The sequence below is a fragment of the Ammospiza nelsoni genome, chromosome 1 (genome assembly GCF_027579445.1).
Source record: "Ammospiza nelsoni isolate bAmmNel1 chromosome 1, bAmmNel1.pri, whole genome shotgun sequence".
NCBI classification, from domain to species: Eukaryota; Metazoa; Chordata; class Aves; order Passeriformes; family Passerellidae; genus Ammospiza; species Ammospiza nelsoni.
The window spans coordinates 17,476,487-17,495,311 of record NC_080633.1 but is presented as its reverse complement, the minus strand read 5'-3'; the positions used below and the strand labels follow the sequence as shown (position 1 = coordinate 17,495,311).

Genomic DNA, 18,825 nt, shown 5'->3' with positions numbered 1-18,825 from the left:
TCAGCACTTCTAGCATCAGAGGCTGCAAATGAGTTAATTATGTTTACACTTTTCTGATACTATTTTCTGCCATGGACATCCTTGCTTAGATCATGATAGCTAATGCTCTTAAATGAAAATCCACCTTCAGCCCCACTGGTTTACTCATACACAGAAATCTATGGGTGACTGAGAAAAACATATGCCACCTCAGACTGCATGGAAAAAAAGATATCCATTAGTGTGTCCTACTTGTTTGTGTTCATTTGGCACACTGGTGATGGAGCTAATTAAGCACTTTGCTGTATGGTGCAGCTTCTGTCCAGAACGGAATTGCACATTTTGATAGGAAACATATGGCTCTTGACGTCTTACACAGGTTTCATGTAACCAACCTACTGCTGAGCTGCATTACCTCCTGGCTGCCTCTTTCTGTTGAGTCAGATTGAACCTTGAGGAATGAGCCTCTTCATTTGTGTTTTAATTTGATCCTCCCATGAAGCAATTTTTCAAAACACCAGTCGAGGTTGTTTACAGTCAGATTCCCCTCAGCTGGCATGGAGAAGCTGCATCGTCTCTGCTAGGCTGGTACTCTGGGGAGGTGGGAAAATTGCAGCTTTGGATTTGTGATCTAGCTTTGCCCTCCTTGGAAGTTTCCTCTTGGCAGGGCAGTTACTGTATCACCATCAGTCTGTGCAATGAACAGGACACACCAAGATCAGAGCAGTTCAACCAGCCCTTCTTCTGGGGTAGCCTTGGTTTCCTCCAGTCTAGTGAAGGAATTGAAGTATTTACTGGCTTGCTGCTGTGCCATTTCCTATCCATAGAGGGATGATTTACTCTCTGGTGAACACAGGTCTTCAAATAGGTGACAACAATAAAAAGAAAAATGGCTGTAATTACTTAGCAAAGCTCCAAGCAAGTAAATGTGAGTGCAAGTGTTCTATCATATGCTGGACATCATGGAAATCTGTGAGAATATCCTGGATGAAATTTAGTACATTTATTTGGAATCAGTGTTTCTCGCAAGTAGTATAAACTAGTAGAAGCTTTTCTAGCTTAGAAAAGCTAGAATTTTTTGGGGGTCATTTACTTCATCTACTCTTAAACTATCAGCCTAATGACATGTATATGGTTTTGGACATGATTCTGATCATATGAAATAAAATTTCAACTACACATGGACCTAAATACCAGTTTCATAAGTATGCTGGTGACAGATCTCTTGTTATTTTTTGCAGTATTCTCTGATGGATTTGCTATCCAAAATGGTTGTTGGCCAGCCCCATTTTGTCAGGTGCATCAAGCCCAACAACGACCGGCAGGCAAACAAGTTTGACAAAGAGAAAGTGTTGGTTCAGCTGCGTTACACGGGAATCCTGGAGACAGCACGGATCCGCAGGCAGGGATACTCACACCGTATACTCTTCGCTAACTTCATAAAACGGTAACATCAACGTGAAGAAGCTCTTTTCTCTCCTACTGTTGCCAGCCAGTGCTTGCTAAACACCAGCATTGTTTTGGGCATGGTCTTTGAAAATAAATACAAAGACATTTCCTGTGACAAAGAAGGTTATATACAGAATGACCAAGAGTAGTTCAGGCACAAGATTGGTAACCTGTTTTTGATGGGTAGGGAAAGATGATGAATCACAGAATGATTTCTGTGATTCAGGCTCTCTGAGCATTTGGGTAGAAATTTACTTGCTTATACTCTGCAAGTTTCTTCAAGGACTTAAGTATTAAAAATGCATTACTTCAAATCAAAGCCAAGAATTTGCAGCCACAGCATCCAAGGAACACCACAGTTTCTCTAGCTCCCAAGTTTCAGCACTGTGCAACATCTGCTTGTGCAAGGGTAGATGATCATTTGGGATTCCTAGTCTAGGGCTGAAAAGTTTATTGAGTGCAATAAACTGCATAATGTTGTTTAAAATATAATTCATAATATTAGTCACTTCTGTTAAGAAGCAGAGTAATGAACTCAGTGTGGTTGTATTATTCCTTTAGCTACCTTCTTCCTCCTCCCCAAAAATCTGTACTTCTCTCTTACAAATAAAGACCCTGAGTATTTGACTCAGTCAGAACAGAGTTGTATGGAACAGAGATCAAAACTAGGAAGAAGTAAGCATCACCTATTTGGACAGAAGCACTTAAAAGAAATAGTGCACTAGAAAGAGAGAGCTAGTAGCAGAGTGCTGCAGGTGCATGAGATGAGAGGGGAACAGCAAAGTGATGTTTTTAAAGCCCTGTTTCTGGAAAAAAATAATCCTGGAACTGTTGCTGTTTTGGAAGAATGCAGCTTTTAGAAGAGTGCAGCATGGAAAGAGATAATTATCACTACATGATGTGCTGTAGCTTTTGGTAACAGATTTTTATTTAAAAAAATCCCAAACTTAACTGTTCAAGTAACATAGATGAAAGCAGTAAACATAATGGGGTAGGTCTCTAGAGACTGTGCCCCTGATTACAGTGAGACTGTGCAGATCACTCCCACTGGGGATGTGGCCCTCTAAGGAAAAAGAATTTTTATTAAATCTATGTCTTATTTTGGGTTTGGGTTTTTTTTTAGTAGTTGAGAGTTACAGGTAGACCTGAGATAATGGCATCATTATTTGGTTGTAATAAAAATAAGCCATTTCATTGTGTTTTACAAAAAGAAAAAAAGGGAACTGTAGGTGGTAATGAAGAAATCAACATTGTCTCTTTTATTATTCCATGAGCAAACTGTTTCCATCATTTAAAGCTGGTAAACCCAGGCTTTGTGTTTAAAGGCTGAATAACAAGAAAACCAGAATGTACTGTCAGGAAGCACATATAATTAATGTAATTTTCTTAAATTAAAAAAGCCAAGATAGATATGGTTCATTTTGTTATAGAGCATTTTGGAAAGTCCTGGAACAAACATTTTCTATCCAGCAGCTGAGCTGGTGTATCACAGGTAATTTTTATGAGTGAGCATCGTGACCTCTTTTCCTAGTCAGAATTAATTCTGAGTAATGAGTTTGCCAGATTAAGTGCTTACAGATGATGTGTCACAATGGCACTTACATGTTCCAAAAGGATCTGAAAACTGATTCCAAGGAGGTAACAAGAGCTGGGATTCATCTCAGCATCTATTCAGATATTAAGTATCTCAAAGGCAGATGGTCTAGCACATGAGACAAGATAGGAAATTTTTGTGATATTTCTAAATATAAAATAATATAATTTAGACAGAAAAGCTTTTAAAATATTTTTATTTTATTTTTATATTGCCACTGAAATCACTTTCACGGTATGTAGTGAGCAGGAAAGAAATGATGTGGTGCTGTTCTACTTGGGTTGAATTCTTTTTAAAAAGCTTCTGGTGTTGGTATAGAATTAAAAAGCCCTCCAGGGTGTGTAATATCTCACTCATCCACTTTTGATTTAGTTTCTTAGTACTGTGTATAAATAACTGCACTTTCTTTCATATGCTGTTTTGGCTTTTTCAGTGCTATGTTTTCTTTCATGCAATTGTTTTTATTACTTAAAAGCATGGTTTAAATGTATTTGCATGTATTATCCTCCATTATTCAAACAAAGAATCATGTATTTGTCTTTAGGTATTATCTCATCTGTTACAAAACAAATGATGATCCTCCAGTCAGCCCGGAGACCTGTGCTGCCATCTTGGAAAAAGCCCACCTTGACAACTGGGTTCTTGGAAAAACTAAAGTAATTTTCTAATATACTGTACCTTCTTCATTCTAGTATGCCATTGTTAACATATTAAACAATTTGTTTGGAGTAGCTGTTGGTCTCTACTCTTTTTAGAAAGCAAAGTCCTTAATACACACCAGGAATGTGTTGGCAACCCTTGTTCTGGATCCATTTTTCAGGACTTATGCGAGTTTCATGTTTGATAAAAACAATTTAGCAAGTAAACTATCCTTTATGTTTAAAATTGGGAAACTGAGAAATTGAAGGTTCCAGATTTGGATCATGTTTATATAACATACATTAGATTTGTGAGGTTAACAAAACTGTCAGCCTTGTAGTTTTGAAAATAGACTTATAGTTACAGACTGAAGGTTTGCACTGGAACTTTAAAAATCTTGCAATAAAAAAATGAATAAGCAGAGACTGATGAAAGATGCTGAAGAGAAGAGTAAGGTAAACTAATATCCCAAACAATGAAAATGTTATCTCTAAGAATTATCCTTTAGGTACTACAACTGAAGGGTCTGTTCATCATTTGAAACCAACTTGTAACTCTTGCTGATGTTAAATGGATCTAGTGAATAATGGGCAGGGAAGGTAACTAAAACTTTTGTTTGTTTCTCTTTTTAAGGTATTCCTCAAATACTATCATGTGGAGCAGCTGAATTTAATGCGGAAGGAGACAGTTGACATGATTATTTTGATTCAAGCTTATGTCAGAGGTTGGCTGGGTTCCAGGAGATACAAAAAGATAAAGGAACAAAGGGAACAAAGTGCTATTAAAATACAGTCAGGTAATAGCTTTAAAACATTTAACATTTTGCTTAAAGCTAGTGCATGTGTACAGTTGATCGATGAATGTGCATGCTGGATGTGGATTTTGCTCTTTTCCTGATGTTACATTTGACAAAATTTCTTATACTTGGTTATATCTGTTCTTATGAAAAAAAATTTCTTTTAACCAGTTTATGACAATCTCTTTACTGAAATTACATTTATCAGTGTTATATTTAAAAGGCAATTTTAGGAATGGAAGGATGTGATTGCACAGATGATACTCTTATTAATAATATTCTGGCATGCACTGACAAGGTTGTATAATGTAATAATGAAAAGAAAATATATTAACTGTCCTAGATAATAAGGCCAATTACCTTGTTGATGGAGGCATCAACTGATTTTTTTAATACTTTCAAACATAATCTTATTTTACATTCTGATTATCTTGTGGTTTATATTCATTTGTTTCATAATAACTTTATTAACCAGAAAGTGTATTTTTATGTAGATTTACTATTTGTGCTTGTTTGCCATGTTTTCTGAAACATAAAGCCTGTAAAATATTTATGAATATTTTAATAGAGGTCTGTAATTCCAGAATATTTTTATTCATTTTGTACCTAGTGTATTACCTAGTTTTTAACATCTCTTTTCAGCTTACAGGGGGTATGTTGCTCGTAAAGAATACAAAAATGCAAAGCATAATAAAAAAGTGGAAGAATATATGATCAAATTTCAAGCAAGTAAGAGTTGTTTGCTTTCTTGGTTTTTAATGTGTTATACATACGCAGTGTGTTGATCCAGATTCTCACTATACTGATTGACTATGCTCATTTGCACGTTCTGAGATATAACTTATCTATTGCATGTCTATATACAGTGGCTGAAATGGGTGACTATTCTGTTATCTGTGCCTCTGAGTGATTGGGGCATTTTCCACTGCTATGAAGTGGGATGCTCAAATTCCATAGCAAACCTTGTCACTCCTAGTCTGAGTACTACAGCTGCCCAGCTGTGGGTGTTGTTGAATCCCACACAACACTGTCTGCATATCATGAATGTATGTGTGCTGCTCAATTAGGAACTGGGTTTGTTATGTATCAGTAATGGTTATATTTGGGAAGACTGCAAGCTGTAAATTCACTGATGTCTTTTTTGCCATGGCTTTGTTTCTCCTTTGCAGCCATAATGACCCTGGGCCCAGGTGTTGCTATGGGACACCCCTTTTTCCTCCCTGTACTTTGGTCTCCCCTGTCCCTGCAGAGACATACCCAAGCTAGACACAGTCTAGGCAGCTCTGAAATCAGGAGCAGTACAGCTGGAGAGACATGGGACTGAAGCCAGGTTGGATGGGGCTCTGAGCAATCCCATCTCATGGAAGGCGTCCCTGCCCATGGCAGCAGGATTGGAACTAGATGATCTTTAGGATCCCTTCCATCCCAAGCCATTCTATGATTTTATGATTCTATAAAAACAGCTGGCACAAATCTGCACAACATTTTCAGTAATTACAAAGATGGCAACCCAAATATAATCTAGTGTTGCCAGTACCCAGGCTGTCTAGACTTAAACAACCTCAGATATGCCTTCATGAGTATATAACACCACCAGTGTTGGTTTTAGTCATTGTCAGATGCATTCGTTAATGGCACTGGACCAGTGTGTACTGAAGATCACTTCACTGCAGTTGATAGAACTTCATCAGTATAGAAAACAATCTAAAACCAGCATAAAATCCAGTAGCATGCCAAAAATTATTACATATCTGAATGCAGCCAATTATATTAGTATATTTAGCAAATACAGAAGTATAAACTTACCATTTTACTCTGTTAATGTCCCAAATGTTTCTTTTTGTCCACCTTCTTTCATGTCTTGCATTTCAACTTCTTCAGTGCACAAGAAGCCAAAACTCAAATGAAGTTCATTTTTACTTAGCTATCTCCATTTCCCCCCCATTTATTTCTAAAGCAATACAAAACTTCTCTTCCAGTTTGAAAACAAAGTTTAGATAGCAAGTATAACATTACAAACTTCCCAGAAAACCTCAAAAGTGAACCAGAATAGTCTAAAAAGAAGAGATGCAGCTTATATTGCCATGCTTGATTTGTTTCAAAACTACTCCTGTTGAGTTGCTTTTATATGAAAGTGGAAAGATAATTGTCTCAGAAGTCCAGGAAACTCAAGAAGTATTCCAAGTGCTTTACAATTTCCACTTTTCTAAGGCTCTGTCAGACTGCAATATAAGATCCAACTGTGCTACTTCCAATAAGTATTTATGTTTCTTTGTTATATCCAGTTAAATTCAGTTTTTGCTATATCCAGTTACCAAGGTGTAAGTTATGCCCATTTTATATGGTCCTTCTTACATCGATTGACTGCACCTAGTGGAGCCCAGGCTGGTCTAAGTCATGAGTGGGGAATGCTAGAGCACATTAAACTTAGCACTAAGTTATATGAATGTGTTGGAACAGACTGCTAATGCTCCCTTCTTATTATTGAGTGAGCTTGACCTTTTCACTGTGATGCAAAACACTCTCAGCAGAGCTGAAGAAAGTCCGATATATACCATGTCCACAGGATATTTAAGTTACCTGAATCCACTATCCCCATACTCTTGGTACTGCATTTGGAATTAAACAGAAATATTTTGACAAAACACTATGTTATTTTTATTTTGCCAGGGATTAGTGGATTTATCCAAATCCTTAATTGCAGATTTGTCCAAATCACAGCACTGTGGAGACTGTGCCAGTTCCCATTAGGAAATTATTTGCAAGTTCAAAAGTTTTTGAAGCAAGATTCTGAATGCAATTCAGTTTCTGATTAGGACACTTCAGTGTAGATGTCTAAATGTGATCTAGGTGTCGAAACTGCTGTTATAGTCAGTAGAGCCTAGGGTTGGGATAATTTTATTCAAAATCAGCAAATGCTCAGCTCATTTGCCCTCATACTGGTATCTAGTGTCATTCAAGGTGCCCTGGTTATCTGGTCTGGCCTCCAGCTCTCTTTCACCAGGTATAGCCAAATTTTCCTGTCCAGAAAGTCCCATCTGTCCTGCTCTTTCCGCCAGCTCCATGTGGATGCCTTGGTGTCCTGGAGCACTTCAGATGGCACCAGATACCAACGTGCTGGCAACTGCATCCAGGCCCCAGTGACCCATCAGGCCTACGGGGCCCAGGGAAGGCCCATGTTTGAGTCCTTATTTCTGGCTCAAACCAGAAAATTACCCTTGTGCCTCCACAAAGCACTGGTAGGGAGTTTCTCTGCCACAGTGCACCTGGTTACTGTGGAGCTTAGCATATCTTTCATGCTGAGCCTTTTCATTTTGAATAATCACTCTTTGCAGGAGGAGCACGAGCTAACTCTTCTGTAACTGCTGAGCTATAAAATTCTCAGTTTCTCTCTGATCTGTTGAATGTTCAGCTAATTCCAAGCCTGTGCCAGTTGACAGCCTGGTAATATCTATAGGCTGATAATCAGGCATTTCCCATGGAAATGAAAGACAGAGTCAAATCAATTGCCTGAATCAGGCAAAGCAGGTACATTAAGCTCAGAGTACTGTGTTCTAGAGGCCCTTGTATAGCTCTCTGCTTCTGTTTTATTCTGCATCTTCCTAAATTTTCTTTTGAAGAAAGAGTTTGTTTGTATCCTCATGTAGAATGGGTACAGCTTTCTGAAATATCAAAAAGGTTTTATGGGAATCATTTCAGATGAAACATAATCATAATAGGCACCCTGGTCCGTATTTCCTTATTAGCTTTTGTTTAATGCTGTTAGTATTTGACTGTCTGAAATGTATGTGGCATCCATTGCTTGTTGCCTAAGGTTGTTTTGCATTACAATTTATATCAGTTGCCAGAGGATACTTACTCAGGAAGAAGAGAAAAGAACTAACTGAAACAAGAAACAAAGCAGCTACAACAATTCAGTCTCACTACAGGGGATATAAGGAGAGGAAGGACTTCCAAAGCAGGAGGTAGCGTTATTTTCACTTATGTCACTCAAACGTGTCCCTTTCCAGTAGTTACAGTACTGAATAAAAACATTATAAAATAAGAGTGAAGAAAATTAGGATTATTCTAGATATGTATGCAGAAGTAATGTATATTTATGTGAAGGTTTTTAATGGAAGTAGCCAATTTTCTTATCTTTTCGAGCCCAAGGAATAAAGACACATTTAGGAGAAAAATCAACAATACTGTACCTGCCTGTAATGTTAATGTAACCTATAGATAAGTCTCTTTGGAATTAGCTTACAATAAAAAAATGTTCAGACAAGAATGAGATAGATATCTGCAAGGAACTGTTCTTGTTTTAAGACACTGTTCAAGATAAGCAAAGGTGATGACAGAGGAAACACAGAATACCTTTAGGATTGTGTGTATATATACATTCTTGAAATGTTAAGAGGTTTATGCCATATGTTTCTGTTAACATTTAAATTAATACTGTACTGTTTTATCTTATTATTTATTAATTCTTTACTGTTTTACACAACCTAGAGTCTCTTCCTGGCAATTTTCCATTAATTTTAACAGGGATGTCTCTTTTTACTTAAGAGATGATGGTGTTGATGATAATATTATCCCTTTTCACTTTAAGAGATACTACTACTACTACAACAACTACTACTACTACTAGTAATAATAATAGTAATATAACAACAGAAATTGCTATCTTTAATTCCAGCTATATGCACTAAATCTTTCCCATGTTGCAGTGTATCAAATTGCTAGTTTGTATACAAATACCACCAAAGGTAGTTGTAAAGTTGTCTCTATTCTTCATCTCCTTCAGCTATAATTTTTGCCCAAAACTCTGTTCCATTCAGGGAATCACTTAGAAAGCAAGAAATTGAAAATGCAACCACTAGCACGAAGGAAAATGATGAACAACTTCAAGATCCTGAAGAAAGTCCAACTGAGAGTACCCTCCCTAGAACAGAAGAAGCAGCTGCCATAGCAGAGGATGAATTATCTGCTGTGGAATTCCTTGAAGCACAACTGCAGCCAGCTCAAAATGATACACTGGAAGAAGTACCAAGTGAGGAGACTCAAGATGAATCTGATGCTGTCACTGACAGCAAGTGCTGTGGGTACAGTGACACAGGGAATGGAGAGGGGCAACAGCAAACATTTAGTGAAGGAGAGGCAGCTCCTGTGAAGCAGTACCTGGCAGTAGAAGAGGTTAGTGAAGGTGAAGAACAGGACTCTTTGGAAGAGTTACCCAGCAAATCTTCTGTCAAAACCTCAGCTGAACCTACATTCCAGCAAGAGCAAGATAATCAAGATACACTCAGTGCAGACTGGCAAAATCAAGGATCTGCTGTGGTCCAGCCCAGAACTGATAGGGATGTGGAAAGAAACTACCTAAAGTGTGAAGCAGTGATGCCTACAGGAGCTAAAGGAATCACAAGAAAAGAGTCACTGAGAAGAGGCTCATGGAAGCAAGCTGAGGCAGAAAAGCAAGATTCAGAAGACAAAGAGAAGGCAGCAGTAGTAATTCAGAGCAATTACCGGGGTTACAGAAGGAGAGGACAACTCAGAAAAGAAGGGAAACTACCTTGCAAAAGTCAAGAGAAAACAATAAAGGAGCCAACAGAAGCAATACACGTTCAAAATAACAATTCCCAAACAACAAAAGGTAGGGAAAGCACCAGTACAGAGGCTGAAGACTCTAAGACACTGAAGGGAGACTCAGAGAAAGAGGCTTGTGATTTGGCAGCCTTTTCACGACAGGTAAGAAGCTTGTAAGCAATGTAGGTGGAACATAATACTCTGAGCAGTGACAGAACGGCAAAATTATTTTACTGACTTCTATGGCACTAAGGTTTTGCTCTCTCAACTAAGACAGACATTTTGTAATGTGTGTTCTATGAAAATGCATGTTTTGGTTTGCAAGGGAAAACATTCTTTTCAGGAAGGAGGAAAAGTCAGAGTACTGGCAAAAATAATGTTAATCTGATTTAAGTTAAATGCAGAAGCTTTGCCTTCCAAATGTTTGTTTACCCATCACGGTCCCTACAATTCAGTACACTTGTGAAATGTCCCTGGAAATGAAACTAAAGCCACTGTGCCAATGTCAGAGACTTGCACATGTGCAGAGAAGTATGCCTACAGCAGTAGAAGCAATCTTGCATCAGCAAGGCACCATCTGCCCATGTGTGTGAACCAATGAGAAGTAGCTATAGGACTGGAGTGCAGTGTTGAGTTTCCTATAGGTCTTTTTTTTTTCCCATCTTAATTTTTTTCAAGAAATGAGGAGGTAAATGTGGTAGGGATGTGCACTGCAGTCAGTGGAGCAATACCTTTTAAATTAATTCACTATTTTACCTTTGATTACCTTGGAACATGTATACTTATTTCTATAATAATGTAAAAATATATTTTTCAGATATCAAAATTATCTGAAGATTACTTAGCATTGCAGCAAAAACTGAATGAAATGATATTGTCCCATCAGCTGAGACCTGTGATGATGTCCAAAGATAAGCAAGCTAATGGCCGGCTTTCTTCTCATGTTTGTCAGTCAGGTAATGTTTAACCTTACTGTTGGCAGAATTTTCATTTGTAAACAGGACTGACAAGAAGCTACTCCTGGTCATGTCAGGGAACAAGTAGATGAGTTAATTCCAGCTTCTCATATTACTCTGGCTCTGTATTTTTGTACTAAGCCCCGTATCAGTATGTGTCTGGAACACAGTTTCCAGATAAATACCCACACCTGGTTGGGATTTCTGTATTTACCTTTTTTTTTTTCTTTTGTTTCAGTGCTGCTTAGGATTGCTGAATGAATCTAGACACACTATCACTAAGAATACTTTTATTTGGTAAAATTCCATATTGGCTCTAGTTAACTCAGTTGTCTTTCAATTGTGTGTGCTGTTGTTGTGATATGGGACTATGCTTTCAAAACACAACAGTTTTTTTAGGTAATATGTCAAACAGTTTACTAAAGTTTATGACATATATGCTGAGTTAATTTTTAGCTATCTATAGATACAACTGAGGTTATTCAAAACCTGAAACTCCTACCCATGTTGGTGGGTATGTTGCATGTATTGCACGTATTGTAATTGCATATAAAGTTTTATTAATATTCAGCATCCATTTAACTCACACATTTAAGAGGATGTGATCTCTAGAAATATACTTCAGAGTTATTTATATTCTGGTTAACATGGGCAATGAGTGAAGGTTCCCAAAATGCAAACATGCTTGGAGCAGCTTGGGTGGCAGTGGGGAAGACTACTGGGAGAATAAAGAGGACATGGGATTCTGAGCATGCAGATCATTAACACCTGAGCTCCACCAAAAGGACCCAAAGACCTGACTGAGCTGCTGAGACCTCTTCTGTTGGAATAGATGTAACAGGGAATTTTCTCAGTTCATGTCCTGGGCTGCAGATGTGGAGGATGAGGGCAGATGTGGCAGATAACTGGCTGTGTCTCCATTTGTGTGGCAGGGCTTGTGTGAGCTCACTGCACTGCCTCTGGGGAAGAGCTGGGATAAGATCTAGAACTGTCTCTCACTGCCCAGAGCTACTTGTGCTATTTTCATTATAACATTGTGGATTCAGTTGTCATGTGCGATGAAACTTCTTTCTGTTCCCATGACTACATTGAAAAGATCTTAAAAGTACTTAAATCCTGCTTTGGAGTCTTCTCAAATGGGCAAGCTGCTAAAATGAGGGTTGGTGTTTACACCTCTTAAGTGCAAACCAGCTGCTGGTATGTAATCTGTGCAGTTCAGCCTGTTTCCAAGACCAGAGTCTGCAAGAGAAAAGAAATGGGAAATGGAAAACTAAGTACCATGACCTTTCATTAAAGACAGAGCAAGGTTTGTGATTGTCATTAATGGTATTATATTGAATCCTCTACTAAATACTGCTGATTTTTTGACAAGATAAACCTGAGAAATTAAAAATGTATGCTTAGGAAAATACCTCTTGGTTCTAACACAGTTTCCAACAGAAACTAGAGAAAAGCGGTAGATAGAGGGAAAGGGAATATACAAATCCTTGTTTTATCAGTTAAATATCTCATCATTGCACAAGTGAACCAGGTGAAAATATACCAGTATGTTCCTGCCATGTGCAAAATGCAGTGAAGTCTACCCTTCACACTGCTATTCATTTAAGTAGCTGTACAGGAGACAAAAGCTTGCCAGGGTTTGTCACCTGTGCATCCAACCCTGCCTAAAGGGGTGACCAGCCAGCCACTTCTCTTCCCTTTATCACTGAAGATGCCACACTGCTGTAAAACCCTGCCATGTCACAGTGCAGAAGCTTTCCAGTGGTAAAGGGTGTTAACCTCTCCACTGAAAAACCTTCCTTGGTGTAGAATGTGAACTTTCCTTTTCCACAGTTGAATGTAATTCACATGACAGGCAAATGGTTTCTTTTCCAGCTATGACCAATGCACAAAATAGTGAAGACAATAATTCCACAGTTTGCCTCTAAGCCAGTTGGAAACTGACTTTATCACAAAGCTGCATTGTCTTAAGTAGATGTTTATCATAGCAAACACGATCTAACTAGATGCAGAGAATATTTAAGTAAACATATGCCTGTGTTCAGTTCATTTAAGTTGTACTGTCTAAAACACAGGAGTTACCAACATTCTGGATATCGTATTTTCTTCCTCTATGCAATATAGTAAAATGTCTACAAACCCCCAAAGAGTTGAGGTAAGGTCCTGCAGATGGTGATGCTGAAGTGATGCAGGTAGATGAGGTGATCCACTGCCTTATTAACAGGGAGGAACCTTCCTGTCTACCTGCCTACATTATGTGTTATAGTAAGATTTATACACACTTATTTACAGAAGGATATGCTTTTACTACAGCTTTCCCTCTGTGGCTGCTTCTCCTGTCCTACTCTTATGAAGGCAAGGATTGTTGAGCTTTTGGTGTTCTTTAAATCATCTGGTATTTATTTATTTGTAATTACATCTATCATTTACACTTATTTACTTTTTCATCAGCTTCACTAGTTATATATGTTGTTTTACAGAATGAATTGCACATGAATTGTATTTTATAGCTAGATAGAAGAGCTTGGCTGCCTTTGTCTGGGGTAGGTGGCCATTGTGCAGTAACACATTATTTTATTACATCTGCTACCCATAGAAGGGGAGGAACTGAGGGGACAGCCAATGGCATACTGTGACAAATGTTCACATTTTTAAATGGCTTGCTTGTTTGTTTGTTTTCAATAAAAATGCAAAGCTTGCAGTTCAAAGAACATCTGAGCAAAAGGTTAATTTAATCTTAAATCCACAAGGTTAAGTTGTTCTTAAATGAGTTTCTTTGTTTTTATATAATGCAGAAAGCAAGCCACACAAGCTTCCTGGAAAAACCAAAATTCCCCGTGGCTAGAATCTCTGAGTAGTTTATATTTACGTCTAACATGCTTTCAGCCAAATGTAATGGCTGCACCCCAGAACTGCACCCTTGGACTGCTACTGAGCCTTAGGTTGCTGTGGTGTCAGAACAGATGCACAAATGGCTACTGTCAAGTTTTTGAAATCAAAACCTGAAGTGAGGGGAATTTGATCATTATGGGAGGAATTTTTTTTTTCCTGATGAATCATAGTGCTCATCCCTCTACTTATTAAATGACAGTTCAAGTACAAAATCTCAGGAAGAGAATTTTCTATATTTAGAATGAAATTTAAATTTACATCGGTGTGAGGAACCCCGATGCAGCTGAGGACATTTTCAACTAAATGAGGCAATAAGACAAGCAGGGTTTTCATCCAGGATTCCTCCTGCTGTAGGCTGTCAAAGCACTATTTACAGGAATTTAATGGGTAGGCTTTGGAAGGAAAAGGGAGCATGTGTAGCACTGGCTGAGCAGAGCAGTATCCACCAGCCAGACTTCCTTCCTTGCAAGTGAGTAGTCAGCCAGGGAGCCCTGAGACGTGGGACTGGAGAAAAATGGAAGGCAAGCACTGCTGGCTGGTGGCTCTCAGCTACAGGAGGGGTCCTTTGGGCACCATGCAGCCAGGATGTAGATCTGTGTTGGGAGTTGCTCAGATCCATGGCAGAGCACAAGGTCTGGGAGGTTGTGGAAGTGGAATACAGCCATTTCCATTAAATATCCTCTCTTGAAAATCCAGGGTCACCAGACTTGGAGAAATGAGAGGCGCCAGAGCAAGTCCAAAGAAGGGCAACAAAGCTGGTGAAGGGTCTGGAGCACAATCTGATGAGGACAGCTGAGGGAGCTGGGAGCATGGAGAAGGGGAGGTTCAGGAGTGACCTTATCATTCTCTACAATTGCCTGAAATGAGGGTGCAGCCAGGTCTGGGTTGGCCTTTTCTCCCAGACAGCTGGAGACAGGATGAGAGGACATGGCCTCCAGCTGCAACAGGGGAGGTGCAGGCTGTACATCAGGAGGAATTTCTTCACCAAAAGGCTTGTTAAGCATTGGAATGGATTTCCCAGGGAAGTGGTGGAGTCACCATCCTTGGAAGTGACTTAAGAAAAGTCACTTTCTGACTTAAGAAACAGCTGGACATGATACTTCATGCCATGATCTACCTGGCAAGGTGGGCAAGGCTGGACTTGATGACCTTAGAGTTCTTTTCCAATGTTTATTATTCTGTCATTCTGTATTAGTGTCAGCCAGACACTGAAACTGCTTCCCTTGGTGGGGCTGTGGGACTTAGGTGTGAGAGATCGAACACTGCCAACCTCTGCTGTACACAATCTGAAAGTTCTCAGTCTCTTGCAGTTTTTACTTCTAGGTCTGTGCCAGAGTAATCCCTCTGTTTTTTTCCAGATTGCTAAGTATTTGTAGCCATCAGCTGTAATTTCCAAATCTGGCTGTGTTAAACATCCCATGAATTAAAAATACCTAAAAGTTACTAACCAGAACATTGAAGAGCAGTGCTTTTCTCAGTGCAAATCCCAAACTTGAGTAGTTGCATCCTCATGCTGTGTACAATTAGAACAGTAAAAAGGTATGCACATCAATGTTGTAAGCAGTAATAACTATTAGCTTCTCATTATCAAGTCCTGGAATTCCAGTTGCTGTATTTCTGTTTTTATGGATTACTTTCAACTCCCTCTACAAAACCTAGACAATTACTGCTTTTCCTTTTGTTTTCCTTCCTGCTTAATTCTGAGCCTGGCTTTATACTTCTGTCTCCCTAAGATGTGGACCAGCTCTAAATCAAGCCTGTAACATTTCACTTCAATTATGTGAAGATGGCTTTGTCTGTTTCTCCAGGTGGCTTAATAGATAGAGACCTTTGGTCCCTTAGATATTTATCACAGCTGTAACCACTATTTCTCCAGTCTTCAGTACAAAATCTGTTGTAAGTCATAGTTAATTTACATTGGCTTCCACAGATGTTGATTCCTTGAGATTGCTGTCTTCCAAGCTTATCATTGTATGTCACAATGTACAGCCAGTTCAACCCAAAGGGCTGTTGATACTGACTCATCTTTATTCAAACATTTTTTGCTCATCCTTGAACATTTCAAGCACATGCAGCTCTCCTCAGTTCATGCAGTTTGTGGTGGTGTTCAGGATAAACATGCATATTGTATACACATTTCAGCCTATTTGGAGCTTTCAGTCAGGGCTGAGTGTGAAAGTATTAATTTGTTGTAGAATTGAGTGTGTGTGCAACTTAGGTAGGAACCTTTGTGGTAGTGCTAAATGAGCTAGCTGAGATACTGATATGAATAAAGAATTTTTCTTAGATTTGCTAAACTTTCTTGAATGTTATCTCACAGTCACACTGTTCACATGCCTTTCCTGACCCTTCTGTATTTTATTTATTGACATGGAGAAGAACTTCAACTTTTATTATCATCTTTGGCTTAACCTCTTTCATTTGTGTTTTTGGGGGTTTTGACTAACCAAGTACTGACTCGATACACTTGGGAAGTCTGAGGAGGAGAAACCCCCCATTTCAACCTGTTATTCTATCTGTCTTCCTCCTGATAAACCTTTAGGGAATGTCTGTGTCACATCAAAGTTTCCAGTTTCTCCTACACATTGCTCCTAAGGGGGCTGTCCCAGCACTGACAGCACCTCTTCAGGTAGATCCAACAGCAAGGTGTGGGCTGGCAGCAGAGATGGGAGCCTCAGCACAGCCCAGTTCTTGGCTCTGCTAATGAATAACTAGGGTGTAGCCTTCAGCAAGTCTCCATGTGTCTTTGTGCATCTTAGTTACCCTTCTAGTAGGACAGGGGTGGTAGTGCCAATCTGGCACTTCCAAAGCACTTCAACAGCTACTGTGGGTATGTTTTTTGTACCAGTGTTGTAAAATATCAATTTAAATGACTGTTAGAGGGGAAACACTGGTTTTTCTTTTGCATTGAAAGCACATGGCCAGGTCTTGCTAAAGATACTTGAAGTCTTAAGGGACAATAAGCTACAAGAGACTTTCCTATGGAGAGACTGGACTTCAATAAAAACCTTTTCTATGTAATGGAACTCAGAAGCAACATCATTGCCCTGTTAATAAGTGAATTATTTCGCTCCTCCTTTCTGCTTCATTGCCTGCTGCAGAAAAGTATAGGCCATCTGGAAAACAAGTCCATCAAACTCACCATTTATCACACTTGGGTATTTAATTTACACCCCCAACCTTTAATTTTACTAAGTAGATTATTTCTGTATTTATCAGAAACTCATATAAAAGCAAATTTTACTTTGTGTTATCCAATGCAAGTAGCTACCACCTCTTCTGAATTTCAGTAGCAGTGAACATGCAAATCTAAGTGCAAGAGGAACTCACAGCTTCCCTTTCTGGTGAAACAAGAAAAGCAAAACTTTACAACTTTACTGTGTAATTTTCAGGCAAAACTCAGAAATTCATTTTCAGTCCAAATTCAGTTTTTAAAAGGAATGATAGAGGTCCAAGCTTAGAAGATTGCCTGCCCCAACATGGTATTTCTTCCTCGTCAATTCTTTTGCACATCTTACACATATGTACAACACAAGAGCTGAGATGAAAAGCTCTTTTTTTACTGAAACCTTTATCATTGTCAAAATGGTATTTTTTGAATGTACAAAGCATATACTCAAGAAGCAAATGCAAAGTACACACACAAGAAGTATACAAGTAATTTCAGTTGGAATAATTGTAATCTAGAATACAATAATGCTTTATCTGTTTGACATTGATGAATTAAATAATGTAACAGCATACGGTGATGAATTCTTAGGGGACAGTAAAAAATCTTTAGGCATAATGAGAGCCTTTTCATTGGGAATTTCCTAGAGCCCCCAGATTGGCTTCATTTCTTTTTTTAGATTTTCATGCAGTCATAACCTCTGTCAAAATTTTTGAATGTCCTACAGACAGGGAGTTAGGTGTTTCTATTCAACAGCACTGAATTTTAAGGGATTTTATTAGGGTAGTGTTTCCACTTTGGATTCCTGTTGTGTTTAAAAATAAAATAGGGAAGATATGCCTCTTCTCTCAAACAAATGGAAAGTCAGATAACTCCAGGTGGCCCATTTGAAATACAGCAAGGTAGCAACAACCCACATTAAGAGCCCAGTCAAGCCTGTTGTACCTATTAAAATCAAGGAATCTCACTTATATTTAATACAGGTTACTGAAATGAATTTATTTCACCTAAAATTAATTGTTTAACATGTATTATCTGTAACCTGGCTTAGAAAAACACCATTGTTCTCTTAGGTGCAAAATGTTAAAAAGATACTTGCTCATTCATTACAGAAAAAGGAGTCTGCATTTCAGATAAGAAACTAAAACAGTAAATGTAATCATTATCCAAATACAATTTAAATTAACATTATTCATCCTGGCTTCTCTGTATACCCATGACCTTTACAAGCCTTTATTTAACACACATAACAAAAAACTTAAACAGCTAATTTTGCAGGAGTCAACACTGATGTATTACTGATCATTTTTCATTTTAAATTATTGTGCTACCTTACCCTTAATTAAAAATATGTCTGCTGTACATGGGAGAGTTTCTATTTCTATAATGTAAAAGGATTTCTGATGGTCATAGGGGAACAAAATGGTCCTAAAGTCACTTCATGTGGAAGTTGATTATATCAGCAAAAAACATTTTAGTAATTCACTGGGCTCTAGATCCCCACACCAACCTCACACCATATTCATTTATGAATGAGGAGATGTTTTTTCTGCTGGACTTTCCTTAGTATATCTGTGATGGGACAAGGACAAGATCAAACCTCACTGGATAATGCAAGATACCTTAGACACTCTGTTCACTGTGCTGTGACTTCCTTCACCACCCCATGACCCATCTCTGCCCTTGGTGTTCTGCTGCTGTGCAAACCCCTTCTCTTTCACCATGGAGGAATTGCTGTCACCATTAACATTTCCTGCAGCTGAAGGGAAGGAGACCAGGCTCACCA

General features: G+C 38.5%; 1 protein-coding gene across 2 annotated transcripts in view; it reads left to right on the top strand.

Moving 5' to 3' along the window:
- The window catches only part of MYO3A (myosin IIIA), a 105,457-nt gene that overhangs the window by 79,614 nt on the left and 7,018 nt on the right, over window positions 1-18,825 (top strand). For both annotated transcript variants that reach the window (XM_059479651.1, XM_059479659.1), the window contains exons 25-31: window positions 1,221-1,426; window positions 3,567-3,678; window positions 4,295-4,457; window positions 5,100-5,186; window positions 8,299-8,422; window positions 9,278-10,184; window positions 10,840-10,978. In XM_059479651.1, coding sequence (XP_059335634.1) covers window positions 1,221-1,426; window positions 3,567-3,678; window positions 4,295-4,457; window positions 5,100-5,186; window positions 8,299-8,422; window positions 9,278-10,184; window positions 10,840-10,978 — 1,738 coding nt within the window. The remainder of the gene's footprint in view (window positions 1-1,220; window positions 1,427-3,566; window positions 3,679-4,294; window positions 4,458-5,099; window positions 5,187-8,298; window positions 8,423-9,277; window positions 10,185-10,839; window positions 10,979-18,825) is intronic.